The sequence below is a fragment of the Heterocephalus glaber genome, unplaced genomic scaffold (assembly GCF_053883595.1).
Source record: "Heterocephalus glaber isolate CG9 unplaced genomic scaffold, H.glaber_assembly_v1.0 deba00000818, whole genome shotgun sequence".
NCBI lineage: Eukaryota > Metazoa > Chordata > Mammalia > Rodentia > Bathyergidae > Heterocephalus > Heterocephalus glaber.
The window spans coordinates 14,905,877-14,921,056 of NW_028258164.1; the positions used below are offsets into that span (position 1 = coordinate 14,905,877).

General features: G+C 44.7%; 1 protein-coding gene across 33 annotated transcripts in view; it reads right to left on the bottom strand.

The window, feature by feature from the left end:
* Window positions 1-496: 496 nt before the first annotated feature.
* Window positions 497-15,180, bottom strand: part of Kmt2c (lysine methyltransferase 2C) — a 268,017-nt gene continuing 253,333 nt past the window's right edge. For 31 of the 33 annotated variants that reach the window (XM_087207697.1, XM_087207695.1, XM_087207696.1 and 28 more), the window contains 13 exons: window positions 14,902-15,080; window positions 14,664-14,800; window positions 13,513-13,762; window positions 11,975-12,114; window positions 11,399-11,503; window positions 8,743-9,862; window positions 7,106-7,242; window positions 5,834-5,976; window positions 5,405-5,573; window positions 4,925-5,041; window positions 4,519-4,592; window positions 4,151-4,259; window positions 497-2,445 (listed from right to left, as the gene is read on the bottom strand). In XM_087207697.1, coding sequence (XP_087063823.1) covers window positions 2,353-2,445; window positions 4,151-4,259; window positions 4,519-4,592; window positions 4,925-5,041; window positions 5,405-5,573; window positions 5,834-5,976; window positions 7,106-7,242; window positions 8,743-9,862; window positions 11,399-11,503; window positions 11,975-12,114; window positions 13,513-13,762; window positions 14,664-14,800; window positions 14,902-15,080 — 2,773 coding nt within the window. In that variant the 3' untranslated portion in view covers window positions 497-2,352. The remainder of the gene's footprint in view (window positions 2,446-4,150; window positions 4,260-4,518; window positions 4,593-4,924; window positions 5,042-5,404; window positions 5,574-5,833; window positions 5,977-7,105; window positions 7,243-8,742; window positions 9,863-11,398; window positions 11,504-11,974; window positions 12,115-13,512; window positions 13,763-14,663; window positions 14,801-14,901; window positions 15,081-15,180) is intronic. The other 2 variants (XM_087207680.1, XM_087207681.1) reach the window with 2 other exon arrangements.

The window sequence follows — 15,180 nt, forward strand, 5'->3', positions numbered from 1 at the left end:
CCTGCCTTGCAAGAGCAAGGTCTAGAGTTCGATCCCCAGTACCAAAAAAAAAAAAAAACAAAAACCAAGTACAGTGGCACATTCCTGTAGTCTCAGCATTCAGGAGGCTGAGGCAGGTGGATCACTTGAGCCCAGGAGTTTGAGACCAGCTTAGGCAATACAATGAGAGCCCATTTCAAAGAAGGAGAAGAGAATCAATTTATCCATCAAACAAAAACAGGCTTTTGAACAAGGAAGTAAGGTAGCAAGAATAATTTTTCATCTGCTTTATAGCCCTAAAAATACCTTAAAAGAAACAAGTTGCTTTATTTGACTGAAGGCAGAAGCATGTGGCTAATGACAAGGAGACTGAACTTCCATCTCATTGCGTCTGAAAAAGAGAAACAAGTTGGTTTCACCAAGAGGTGGAATTCTGACAGGTACAGGAGACTGTTGGTGAATTCGGGCAGCCCCCAGCCAGCGGCTCAATCCCAATGGAGACAGAACGAGAGGCAGCTTTATAGATGTAAAATATTTTATTTGTAAATGGTGATCTTCTAAATCTGTGTCCACAAACTCCAAAACCCATAACACTCTGTATACTTCAAAAAATTCAATTTCTGTCAACATTAGATACTATTATACAGAACAGAAAACAACAAAAACCCGGTAAGACAAATACTGGTAGGATGTCAGAATATTGTACAAGAGAAGAAAAATATTCAAGAAACAAATTTCATACAGCTATTTATCAAGAGAAAAATATATACAATTGATTTATTCTGTAAGATAAAAATACATCATGCCATATACATTACAGGTTCAGAACTGCGTCACTGAATGTACCAACAGTTTACAGTCCACTTGAATTGTGCACACAAAACTTCATTTATACTTAGCCTGTGAAGTGTCAGTACCAGAATTTTAAGTACAAAATAAAAAGCTAGCCTGGTTCAAAATGCTGATTAAGTTTCTACAAGCAAACACAAAACAGTGTTTTGTTTTGTTTTTTATTAAAGAAATGTAAACAAACAGTTCATACAAACACATTTTAAAATTATATCTTCGAAAAACCCTATTGCCGGAGTCCTGCAGCCTTGAGCATAATCACATCTCTCTCTCTTTTTTTTTTCTTTTTCAAATTTTTATGTTAAATAGAAGGCTAAGAAGTTAGGGTAAGTTCCTGCTACATGATTCTATTATGTGTACATGATTCTTTGTGGTCTGAACAAAGTTCTAATCAAAACTATTTTTGCTGAAGAAAAAATTCAGCCATTTGGGTGTATTTTTAAGCAGTTATTCACAGTTATCACAAATTGTAAGCACAAAAAAAACCTGACTGAAGGAGTAGGGATGCAACAATATAATATGAAAAAATTAGTTCAAATTACCAAAACATCTATAAAAGTTGTAGTCAGCATACAGTCTGTTCTGTCAGAAGTTAGGTGTATAAAACAAGTAATAATAGACTGTAGTTTCCAAAAAACCCCCAAACACTCCAGGTTGAAATTGTGGTTATTACATAATTATAATGGCATATTTAATAACACAAATTATATTGTAACATCCCTATGACATTTTATAAGCACCCGAGCTGCTGCAGAGCCTGGTAGCATTTGGTCAATAACTATTTTTATACTGTAGTCTTTCTCAAAATATTTACATATTTGTACAAAGTAACAGGGTTTGTTAGTTCTGCAGGTAACAGCAGCAGCTTGGCTTTCTTCTAACTTTTATTTAAAAATAGCTTCATTCACTTATTTAATAATAAATACAAAAAGTTTCTCTTATTTTACAGAAATCAAAAACTACAATAAACTGACTCATGGAATCAAGTATTTAAATGTATTTTAGTGCAAGTTATTATCCCTTAGCTCTATCCCTAAGGAAGTCATCTCGGTACATTCCTTGTTCAGTGGCGTCCACGAATTTCACTTAGAGGCCCTGCCCCTTAGTGGGCGTGGCCAGCACTCTGGACATCCCCTTCGCTGGTGATTTCAGTCTTACATTCATCGGAAGGCCCCTGCCTGGGGCAGGGCAGCCATCGGCTCTTTGCCCCAGTAAAAGTTTCTCCTTAGTGAGACTAACAAACAAAACAAAACAAACCCACCCGCAGGGAAACAAAGAGAAAAGAAAAGGAAGAAAAGAAAGAAAAAAAGTGCTGGACATCTATGACTCTGCTTACCCTCAGCAAGGAGGACTGTTGGCCAGCAGCTTCGCAGGCTTCCTTAACCTGAAGGCTGAGGAAACCCCCACTCCAGAAGCTGTTTTGCCGAAGAAGTCGGACAACAGAAAACAAAACTAGCTTTCCAATGGCGTGTTGAGTCGCCTTTTCCTAGGGGCAAGCCGCCCGCTGAGACAGCAAGGAATGCATCAGTTCATCCACTTCCGGCAGTTCACCGCTCCACAGTGGCATGGAATCTTGTGCTGGTCGTCTTCGAAGTCGAACTTATAGTCATAGCAGAGCTGCCCACGGCAAAGACACAGCGTGAGACAGCAGCACAGGGAACAGGGGCATTTCTGCCTCGATCTCCCTTGTACTTCAAAGCCAGTAAGCAAAGCAGGCTTTAATGAAAGGAAACCAGCTGTACTGCAGTCCCAGGGGACCATGGGGATCCTCAGAAACAGAACAACGAAGGGCGCGCCTTAATGGAGCCAGTGATATTTCTCAAATGAATTCGACTTAGCAAGGAGGTCTTGGGGGAACAGAGCTGTCCCTGTATATGCTGGGGAGCCAGGGGACCACTATAGGGGAGGTGGGGACAGATCCCTACCCTAGAAGGCCCCACAACCCTGACCAATGAGTGACACTGGCATGGTGTGGTGGGAGGAGTCTGCCCTTGCCAGCTACCACCTGGGTTCCTTTTCCATCTTCCCTCACCAAAGATGTCTGAAGGATCTGCAGCATCAGGGGTTACCAAAGCCTTCCCAACATCTCAGACCACCCGCCTGGCAAGGTGGCTCACATGTGGCACAAGTTCCCCAGCTCAAGCCTTGCCTGCTGTTCCTCCTGAGACCAGGGGCCCAGCGATTTCTAGCCTTTCCTAACTTGGATGCTCTAGGACTCCATTTGGGAAGACTTTCTATACTGAAAAGTAGTAAATCAGCTTTCACTGCGCAGCCACTCCTAATAATGACATCACTGCGTGTCACAGACATTTGTTCATCTCCTATGAAAAACAATGGCGTGGTGAGGCAGACGGACTTGTTTGGGAAGACCCAAACAGAAGGGGGCAGCCAGGTTTGCGCTCCCGTCCTCACACCCAGTCTCTGCTCAAACTGCTCAGAGATGTGCGAGAGTCCCAAGCCTGTGCTGGGGGAAGGCATTGGGAACTGAACTCTTTTTATTTGTTTCAAGACAATATCTTGCTAAGTTGTCCAGGTGGCCTCAGCCTCCCAACTGCTGGATTACAGGTGTTCACCACCACGTCTGGCCAGACTGTTATTAAAAAGCAGATTCCCAAAAGATACTCAAATACACAAGTGCCTTCACAATATATTTCCCACGGCTGTTTTCGTGCAGGGCCAGGTGCTCTGCCAGCGCTTTCCAACACACCATCGGACCAGGGGCAACTACACCATGGGCTGACCACACGTGGGACAGCTCCCAGAGGGGACGGGGCTAACATCATCTTGTGAGAGCACAGAGACAGGTCAAGGTCAGCATTCAGCATGACACCGTGAGGAGAGCTGACATGGGAATCTGAGATCAGTAGGGACCATCAGTGTGAAGATCTCATCTGGAGCATCCAGTTCCCGATCTGTGCCTGCGGCCTGCTCAGGGTTATCATGAGTCACCATGTCCCCAGGGACCGAAAGAGGCAGCCTCCCACAGCCTGCACACCAGTCCAACAGCAGGCATCTCCACAGAGAGCAATGCCACCACTAGCCACGGAAGCGTAAGGTGGGCCTACGACATGAGATGATGCCACCAAGAGACAGAGGATGCTGGGCTCATGGGACAGCAGAATGGTGGGGGGGGGGACACACTGACTATGTATTTTCAGAGTTGCCATGTGGGGGAGGTGGCACCTGGACCCCTGAAGGATGAGACAGGACAGGTGACAAAACACAGTAGGGAGAATTTTTCTAGCAGTGGAGAAACACAAGTTTAGGTGGCAGCGTGAAGAAGGAAAGTGGCACAGAACACGGACAATCCCCTCCCCCTCACCTCTTCTCCTTTCTGGATTCTCCGACTGGAGCTTATTATAATCTTGTGTCCTCTCTCGAAAGTCACCACTTCCGCCACACAGTTAGGTGCACAAGAATGGTTGATGTACCTGCAGCCACCACATCAAAAAACAGTCACTGTGAAACAACTTAAAAGAATACTCTGAACTTTCCATCTGTAGGAAACACTGCTTGCCAATTACATTTTATTTCCCCTTAATAAAACAAGCACAAAGACAAACTTTATAGCAAGCATGGAAAACGCATCTGCCTGCTCTGTACTCACAGCCAGGCTGCAGTGAGCACTCTCCCCCAACCCCCACCTTCTCTCTGCCAGCACCAACCCCACTCCTGGGGCACCTGCCTCACCTTGCAGGCCCTCCTGTTAGTGTCGCATCGATGACATGGTCATTGTCCATGCGGAACATGTACACACCGCGGTTCTAAAGAGACAGTGGGCAGTCACCAGTGTGCGCTGGAAATGCCCTCCGCCACAGGAGGGCAGCAGGAGCCAGTGCCCCTAATCACACTCCCTGGGGACAGTGTTCCTCGTTGTCATGGGACCTTTACCAGTACCCAGCACCAATGGCAGGCGTCACGCTAGCAGGCTGTTTGTGGGTCAACAGTTATATCTATGTAAGCAATACATGGAAAAAGGAAAGTGCAAGAGAGAGACCAGGGGACCACAAGGCCATGTGGACACAGCTTCTGTCTGGCCTGGACTCTTGGGGCAGGGGTGGGGCACCCAGCTCACATAATATCGGCAGAGCCGCACCTGGGACTCATACAGCTTCTCCTTCCTATTGGCGACTTCATTCCGAATGATGGTCCCGATGTACTCGATGACCATGGTGTGTTTCTCAATGTCTCTAGCAGCATACAGGCCCAGGCCCTAGAGGGAAGCAGAGTGCACACAACACTGCAGCTTCTCCTTCTCATACAAACACGTTACCCCCTGGGTATCAAAAGCCAAGCCTGAAGTTTCACCGGAACTCAAATGACACTTTTTATGGAATATGTTATTTCTGAAATTTAAACATCTGTCAGTCTTGTTATTTAAGACTATGGCATCATTATTTGCTCCTATTCTTTTTTATACTAAATTACTGAGAGAATATCTATGGTTTCAGTGTGTCTCCCAAGCCCATGTGCTACGGAGAGATTTGAGCCTTGATGCCACAATGCTGAGACTTACTGGCATCTTGAGATCTCTAGCCTCCACCCTGTTCTTCCTCATCCCAAGCCAAGCATTCACCTGGATTCGAGACCGGGCCAGATACACGTTGGATTTCCATTCGGTCTTCATTCGCCGGTATTGCGATGACTTGGAGTGGACGAACTGCTTACTGTAAGGTGCATTCAGCTCTCCTGTCACCGTGCTCTGAAATGACTTTGAGGTGCTGGTGCTGTTCAAGGTGTGCGGCCTGCAGGTGACGGCATAGTGACAGGAAACAAAAGGAAAACTGAAGATACCTCTGACTGGTGCTCCAAGCTAGGCTGACTCAGAGTCTTCCTGAAACACACGGAAAGCTGCCCAGCAGAGACACACGTGCGACCTCTGAGGTGGTCAGCCACATACACAGCCGAGACAGCAGGGTTTTTAAGCAGCAGACAAATCAGGCACAAAAACCACAAACAGGCTTAGAAACCCTGGGCTGTACTATGTGAAGTTAAAACAAAATACCTTAACACAAACCTCTTGACATGGGCACTCATTTTAGGTTCAGAACGGGCACAACCTGTGGGGTTGACAGCAAGTGGCAGCTCCATGAGAGGATTCCGACCGTATCGGAAGGTGTAGTTTTCGCACGCCTCAACCCCAGGAAGCTGAAAAGCAGCAAAACACACAAAGAGATAACTCACTGCAGACCGCTGGGGCTGGTTCAAGATGGAGTGATGTGAAATCAGTGTAGGAATGTTTTCCACAGAACAAAGGGCTTTTTTACTCACCTAATGCAAGCTACCTGTACTCTCATCTATGGGAGTGTAAGCACATAAGCTCTGGCAACCCCTAGCAAATACATGCTCCCTGAAGAAAAAGAATGGCACAGCACCACGGCGAACCAAGGCCCATGCATGTGGACTTCCAGGATCTGATAAATATGGGGAGTGTAATGATTCGGAATTTAGGGTTTTCACCTGGTCTAATGCTTACTTTCATATCTGTGCCTGGAACTTTAAAATTAAGAACAGTTAGAAATCATTTTCATGGTTTCTTTTTGGTTCATTTCTTGTTTCTTTCAAATGTGACTGTGACAGTATGAGGTCATCACTCTCCATGTCACAGGCATATAAATGTCTAGTAACGAGTATGTTAAGGGTCTTTTCTAGAATGTGTTTCTTGTGAAATGTATTTTTCTACAGTCATAAAAGATGCTTATCATTTAGACATACTATCTCTTCTAAAGGAAGCAATCAGCCTCCATCAGCCTTCTCTCAGTGGCTTTGGGGTTTCTGCTTCTCCAAAAAAAAATCACATCAGTGATGTTTTTATTCCTGAAAATGTCTTATAGTCACATGGCTTTCACAAGTACTGTGTACCTATGGTTCAGTTAGTCAGTGCCAAGCATGCTTTGGCAGAGTAGGAGAGGATATTATCAGGTGCTGCTGTAGTCCACTGCCCTCTGGAGACTGACTCCCCCCAGGAGGAGGCTGGAGAGAGGCCACACACACCCGAGTCAGGACAAGGGCACCCTAACTCACATAAACGCATGAGCACCTCAGGAAGCCAGGGGGAAGAGGCGTCTCCTTATCTGCCTGAGTCCTGCACCAGTCTGCACTCAGCCTGGAGGACTGTGCATCGCCTCTCTAGCAAGGCCTCCACACAGCACCAATGCCTGCCTGCCCTGCAGGCTCAGATCAGTCCTAGCAGGGCCACAAGTGTTGCAGCATGGGGTGAAGAGATCACACAGAATTAGGGACAACTGCAATTTTTGATCTTGACCACAACACTCACTGATTCAGCTATCCGTGCCACTGCAGAGACAGTTAAGCCAAACAGGTCTTCTCCTTTTAAATATGCAGGAAAAAGCTGGAGCATTTCAGATTTTTTCCTCACACATGCAACAGGCTCCAAAATCTTATCCCAAACACCTACATATGGACAAGAAAATAATTTTATAATAAACTTGCTTTAGGCTAAAGAGAGAGGAAAACACAATACAGTATAAAACTGAGGGAGCAGAATTGTCAAACCCAAAGACTTGCTAGTTTCCAAATAAAGCCTGTGGGCAGGAACCTAATGCATTTGTTTACTAAATGGCAGCCATTTATTTTTAAGACCTTATGAAATCTGGGGGAAAATAATATCACATTACAGACATCAAATAGTTAAAAGTGAAAAAGTTAGTTTAAGATAACTGAAATTCATGTAAAAAAGTTATTTTCCTAATGGCCAAATAACCTGCTTGCTTTAAAAATGTTTAGTCCAACCAGTGAGATCTGTAGATGTGTTCCTTTCCCTTAAGCTCTACATTAAAACAGGAAACTTTTTCTTTGGAAACATCTTTATTTGTTTCGTTTTTTTTTTTTTGGTACCAGGGATCGAACTCGGGTCCTCGCACTTGAGCAGCAGGCGGCGAAACCACTGAGCTAAATCCCTGGCCCTGGAAACATCTTTACAGCATTTTGCACATTTAAAAAAAACTTTATTTTTTAAACTGGGGGGGGGGGGTTGTTTTGACAAGGTCTCCCTGTGTAGTTCAGACTGGCCTTGCACTGACTATGCAAGCTGATGTAGCTTAGGCTGGCCTCGAACTCACCTAGATATAAAAAAAAAAAACACTTTAAAGCAGCTCTGTGTTTTCTGCATCAATAAAAATGCCAATGCAGACTTACCCTGGAGTAAAAATTAAAAGGCTAATTCCCAGCTTTAAACTTGTACACTATCTTACATTCCTGAGATAACTCAGTGTGCTTTACTGAGTAACAACAGTTCCTGTCTTCTACAAACTGATAGCTGAGCATGGTGGTGCATACCTGTAATCCCAGTACTTGGGAGGCTGATGCAAGAGGACTGCTGCAAGTTCAAGGCCAGCCTGAACTACGTATCAAGACCCTTTCTCAAACAAACAAACAAACAGATTTACAAACTGAAAAAAAAAGGCAACTTATAAATATTCTGACTTTTAAAAATCAACTCCTATGTTAACACATATATTGCCTGTGATACCGTTTAAAGATTGTATAGTGCCTGCGTGTGGTGATCCACATCTGTAGCCCCAGCTACTTGGGAGGGCTGAGGTAGGAGAATCTAAAGTCTGAGGCTAGCATGGGCAATGTGGTGAGACTCTGCCTCAAAATAAGACTTGAAAGTGGCTGGAGTTTTGCAGAGGTAGCTCGGGGTAAATTACTTGCCCAGCACATAGGAGGCCCTGGGTTCAATCCCTAGCACCTCAAAACAAACAAATACACCCATCTTTAGAAAACCGTACAGTGAAGAGCATGGTGTGATAACACGAAGAAGCTAAGATTTGTATTTGTAAATAAAAAATCTTCATCTGCTGTTATAAAATATGAAATGCACACAAGAAAAACAATGAAGAAACACTGACTTAAAAACACTCTCTAGCGCACTTAAGTGGCAGATCTCACCTTTGGGTGATGTGGCACTTAAGACCAGATCTTCATGGCCTTGCTCCACGATCCTGATGACAAACACTGGGCGCCCATCCTTCTCCTCAATGGAGCACAGGTAGCGGCAGCGCCTATTGGCATAGCGTGTGCTCCAATACAGCCGGCTGGCTTCGTAACCCACAGGGAAGAGTGCCTTGGCAGAGTGGAACGCTTGCATCTGCTGTGGGAGCAGCTGGCCAATAGTGTGGAAGATGAGGCTTCCTACTCGAAAGGTGTGGTCCCGTTCTCCTCGTTGCACGATGCTAGCGATCTGGCGCACCTCGTCTCGTTGAACATAGACCCTCCTGAAGACTGCAAAGTAACTTAATTCCTGTTCATGGATTCCCTTTGGTTTGTGCATGGGGCAAAGCATAGTTTTGTCCTTAAAAAACATGCATTGTGCTTTAATGGCGCAAGTAAAGTGATAAATGTTGGTGCACCGAAATCTGTGACACCCACTGGTGGCTCCTGTCTTATGACAGAAGACACATTTCATCTGCAGGCCCCTTCTCAATGCTAGCTCTACATTTATTAAGGCACCAGCCTGAGTCTCATAGACCTCTGTGGACCACAGAGCACAATTCAAGTGGACCCACAGATCCAAGTCCAGGTTGAGCAGCCTTGCTGGTCCATCTGTCAGCCCATCTCCTTCTTCGTGACAAAAGCAACACTTGCGATAGTCTTTGGGCACGGGGTCAGGTTTAAGAGAAGTGCCCAATTTCTTAAGAAACTCATCAATTTCATCCTCACAGGGCGGCTTAAACGTCCCCTTGGGGATTACAATATGAATGCTCCACTTTTTCCATTTCATTCCTCTCCACTTTTTGTTCAGTGGCCTACAATCGTCAAAGCCGCCATGGACAGTCCTGAGCCGAGGCTTTAGCTTGACGGTCACCTTGAGCTCATCAGGCTTGGCCTCGACTTGGGCTGCCTCAAAGGCAGGAGGAAATGCAATGGGAGGTGATGGAGGTGGGGAGGCCTTCTCCTGGAGCTGTGGGAGGCAATGCACATCCAGGGTGGAGATGTTGTTGCTATACTGGTGAAATACTCTGGAAGGCATCTCTCTAGGAGGTGACTGCGGCAATGAAGGAACAGATTCCTGAGCAGTAAAAAGAAACCATGAAACCACACCCTAAAAGCAATTCTTGTCACACCAGGAAGCCAACCATATAGTTTAACAGGGTATATGACTTGACGGTTAAGGAAAGAGTCAAAACTAAGTGAGCATTAGGTGTGGTGGTGCACACCTGTAACCCCAGCTGTTCAAGAGGCTGAGGTGGGAAGATCATGAGTTTGAGGCCAGCTTGAGCAACTTAGCAAGACTCTGCCTCCAACAAAACAATGAAGAGTTGAGGATGTAGTTTAGTGGCAAGAGCCCCTGGGTTTAGTTCCCAGTACAGATGAGAAGGAGAGAGGGAAGAAGAAAGGCAGGGAGAGAGGATAAGGTGGGAAGAGAGGGAGAGGAGAGAAGGCAGCAGGGTTCAGGCATAGAGAAAGCTGATTCTGAGTATCTCAGCAGCTAAGTCTGGATAGAGCAATCAGGGCAATTCTCTCTACACATCAGAATTTTCTGCTCTTAAACTGTGGACATCTCCCTTTCTAACTAAGCCAGAAAAACCAATGCTGTAAGAGGACCTAGCTCATTTAATTTGTACAATGGAGTAGTGTTTTTTGAAAATATGGCAATCTCATCTGCTAAGAGCTTATCTCCACACCCTGAAATTCTCGTCTGTTCATCTCAGGCTTGATCAACAGGTGACAGTGTGCAAAAAAAGGGGGCTCCCTGTTGCCAGCAGATGGCAACTCCTCTTGCTTGCTTCCCTCATGTATGTCAAAGGCTATCTTCATCATCACCAAAACTACCATTCACTCAAGCCTGTCCTAGAAGGTATCTGAAAAAGTCAGAAGTGGGCAGCCACTACACACAGCTTGAGAATCTACCTGATGAAAAACCACTTCTCATCTAGGCTGCTGCATTGTAAAGTCTAAATTTCTCTGCCAAATAGCTTGGGTTTATTATTGTAGAGGACTGCCGCTTGTTAGAAATTAAGTGTCTGCAGTTCATTTTTCTGAGAAAGATACATTAAAGAAATTATCTGGAGGAGAAATGACTGGCATATCACTCAACAGGAAAAAATTTCCTTCAAAACAATTAAAAATGTATCAGCTATATCAACTACATACTTGGATACACTTAAATCACACAAAATCAAGCAAAGCAGCTTAGGGTGAAAAAAATGCTTTTTATCCTAATGCATGAACAGACTGAAGTTCTGTTTCTGAACAGGTTTTCCTACTGAGGTAAGATCAATAAAAACAATTTTAATTGTTAATTAAAATATTTATGATTAGTCAAGTTTAAGATTGTAGTATTGGTGTTCTATTCAACTTTGAACTTTTAAAATGTAATCTGCGACTGACCACCTACTATGGTCAAACACCTTCCTGAGTTTGGAAGAGCAGCATAGGCCATGGCTATTTCTGATCCCTCTTTATCCACCTGATCAGCATTGCTTAGGAGCTCCCAAACGTAGTGTGCTGAGGCAGGGCACACATCTGTTTTATTCACTAATGTGTACCCAGAACACAGAAATCACTAGTTATATATCACTGAGCTGAGATGTCCTAATTTTACCTTGCTTTCTGGGTTTTTTGCTTGCGCAGTTGAATAAAGAATAAAGCAGTTATTACTGCAAAAGACAATGTCCTGCTTCATTCTCTTGGTGCTTTCTTGGGAATCCTGAAAAACAAAGAGAAATGAGTGGGAAATCTCAAGTCACAATGTAATAAAAACAGATCTACACACTTGATTCCCCCCCCTCCCCCCACCAAGGATTAAACTCAGAACCTTGCACCTGCCAGGCAGGCACGATGCCACTGAGCTAAATCCCCAGCCCTACACACTTGATTTTTATGTTGACAAATGGGAAGGGTCCTCTGTCCTACAGTAAGATGGTATCTATGTCCCAAGAGTTAGCACAATGTGCAAACTCTACTGTCTACTCTTCAGTGTTTTACCAAAGGTTAAGGGTCCTTATCACAAGCAATGGAACAGTCTGCTGCCATGATCTGGCTTCAAGCCCGAGCACTGTAACTTGTGCTGACCCTAACCGGCAGAAATGGGCCCATCCTGTACCGTGAAGGACCCCCTCCCCTCTTTGACGGACACATCCTGTGGAGGTGGGGTTGGTTAGAAAACAACATGCAGTACCTTGTTCATAAAAGCCAGATCTTTCAAAGACTTCCGAACACCACTTCCAAAAATAACCACTTTGCAGTGACAACACCACTGTGGTCGGAGCGCTGCATTTCCTGCAGCACCGTGACTGGAATCCTTGTATCCAGAGAGACCTACAGGCAACCCACTGGGTTAGTAATGACACAGGTGGTGCTGGTGTAACATTATGCGTAGCAACCTATTACAACATGGCTCTCTAATTTATACTGTTCTTTAATAAAAGTCTCTTCTAAGTGATGGTGACAAGGATCTATTATGAAACAATGGGGTACCAATAAAGAAATATGCCTATTCTCAAACTGCTGGGAAAATAATGCTAGCAACAAAGAATCTCATAAGACTAAGTCACTAAGGTATATTAATGCTGAGTCCAAGCACAGTGAGCCATGGAGAAGAGAGACTGCTGTTGCTCTGGGGTCAGATGAACTGAAACATTCTATGGAAGATAAGAGAAATGTGTGTAAGATTTAAGTAGTGGGCCTTCAAATATCAAAGAGACATAAGGAAAGATCTAGGCCCAAGGTAAATGTAAATAAGGGATTAGAAGGCATAGGGTCTCCTCAGAGAGCATCACTCAGCCAGGGTGCCAAAAGAGAAGGAAGGAGGCAGAAAAAACATGAGCAACAGAAGGAGCTAGAGGCTAAGACTTCAAAACTCCAACACAGGCAACTGCCAAAAGTTCAAAGGTGAAAACTGAGAAGCTGCTAGATTCTTGAAGGATAAAGAAAGAGAGGATTCGCTGCATGTGGAAAGCGACGCGCACCCTGCCTGCTCTCGGCCCAGCAGTTCTGCCTGGAGCCCAGGACGCCCTCCCTGCAGTGCACTGAACCAGCTGGGTGGCTGCAGGGTGTGTGTGTGTGTGGGGCTTCAGTCCCTGGGGTGAACAAGCCTTCCCTGCCCCTCCCCCACCTTTGTCTTAACAGAGCATTTTGGGGGAACCTCAAAAAAAAAAAAAAAAGACAGAGAGGATTATAAGGGAACTGGTGAGTTGGGAGATGGTGAGGAAGTGGGGCTGGTCCCAGAGCACAGACGTGAGATGCCAATGAGACAGCACAGTGGCTTGAAGAAGGCCAGGTGAGTCTCAGAGGTAGGGGCATGAGAGCCCCCAGGGGAAGAGAGGGTCCTTGTGGGAGGTGGTACAAGGGACACACGGCAGAGAACAAGAAGACACAATACACTCCAGGTAGCCAGCCTCATCTGCTCTGGTGGAGTCATCAGACAGTGAACTGGGCTCAGGGATGCAAAGGGCAGAGCTGCTTAAGGGTAGCAAGGCAGGTAGAGAGCTGCATTCCAACACTTCCTGGTTGGGAGCATGACAGGGTTTCTCAAAGCAGGGAAAGTCACATCAACACCCCAGAAAACAGAACACTCAAAGGAGCTTTGTTTACCAAGGGTCATGCACTAATGTATTGCTCACTACTTGTTAAAGATGAAATTGCAATTTCAAGAAGAGTACGCTTAACTTTTCAATCAAGAATGGATTTGGGATTAATAAAAAGCTACCAGCTCACCACTGCTTGCTGGAGGAAATGGAACATTAGGGTGCTTCAGCCGGTAAGAGCTTGCTAGCCTGGGAGGGTTTGCAGATCCTGGTGGAGGCCCACGGAGATGTAAATGCGGTCGGTACTCCAAACCTGGGTTTGCTCTATGGCTGTTGACCAAATTCATAGGTGGAACATCTGGAGCATTACTGACCTCATAGCTGTTAGGAATTCGGACGTGAAGAAGGTCGGAAAATGCAGCCACAACACTGCTGATGTTCTAAAACAAAACAAATACTCCGTTACCAACCCCAAAGGCAAAGTGAGTCACGGAAGAGAAACACATGGGTAGGATAAATGTGACCTGCATGACACACGCAGTGTAAGAAAACCCAACAACTTTTTTATTTGACCTTCGGGACTTACGGGAAATTTCTGTTTAAATGGGCAAATACAAAAGTAAAACTTTCATAACAGAAATCTGCAGAAAGAGATTCCCATTAACATAAAATATTTGGGGACATATTCACCTAGTTTAGTTGTTTAACATCGGACAGGAGTAAAGGGCACAACCACAAAGGCTGAGCTAACCCTGTCAGTTTTCAGGGCCATAGTACCTACTCCACAGGCTTTTATAAGACAGCTCTCACTAAAGGTCTGAAACAGTACACAAGAATGCACAAATGTCATGTGAATGCTGTTTTCTGTGGACAATCAGAATGTCATGCCATTGTACCATGAGTTCCATCTCTAATGTCTTTGCAGAATTCAAAGTTTAAAAAAATCCTCAGCAAATTAGTAGTTTTTGGCATGAGCAGCTACTGCCTGAAGAACATTCCTCATGCTTCTGTAATTTTTATTGTTGATACTTTCTCAGTGGTTCATTTTCTATAAGTGTATCAGTTATGAAAAGTTTTCTCTTTAAAGAGTTCTCTAAATTATATACCCTTTAATAAGAATGTGTGAGTGCTAACTTCCCCTTCTGCCTTGACTTAGGCCAAGATCAATCTCATGCTTAATGACAGTACTCAAAAGCAGCCTCTATATCCCAAGTGACTATCCATTCTACCCTGATTTTTGTCCTCACTGACCCTGCAACCTATGGTTCACTGTTAGCCACTGAGATCTCTTTTAACAACACAACATACTCCATAGCATTAAGAAGTCATTTCTTCTTTTACCTCAGCAGCGGTAGGATGCAGGGTAATTGCTACAGATATTAGACCCGATCTGGGACCATTTGAGGATGAACCAAAAGGTGATGAAAAAAATAAAGTGCCTGGCTCAGTTTTGATGTCATTCCTTCTTGATTCTGAACCTCAAAAAGAAAAAAAGAAAAAGAAAGGTGTGTTGATGGCTTTTTGAGGTCAAAATATTTATATTAGTACATTGGCAGGTAGCAGGGCAAAGTATTCTTACTCTTCCCAGTGGTGCTAGGAAGAATTGGAATGATGGGCGATGGCACTGGCTCTGGAGGCTCCTCTTTGACTACTGACAGATCCGGATACCTGCTCACTTCCACCCCAACCACACTCTCAGGAGAGGATGAGGGGACAAAGCTGTCAGGGGTGTCCCGGTCACCACAGTGATCCTGTATCCTAGAAGAGGAACACACACATCACAGCATGCAAACCCAGCAGAGGGGCTTTATGCACCAACCACACAAGTCCCACAACATCATTAATAGAAGGAGCAAAT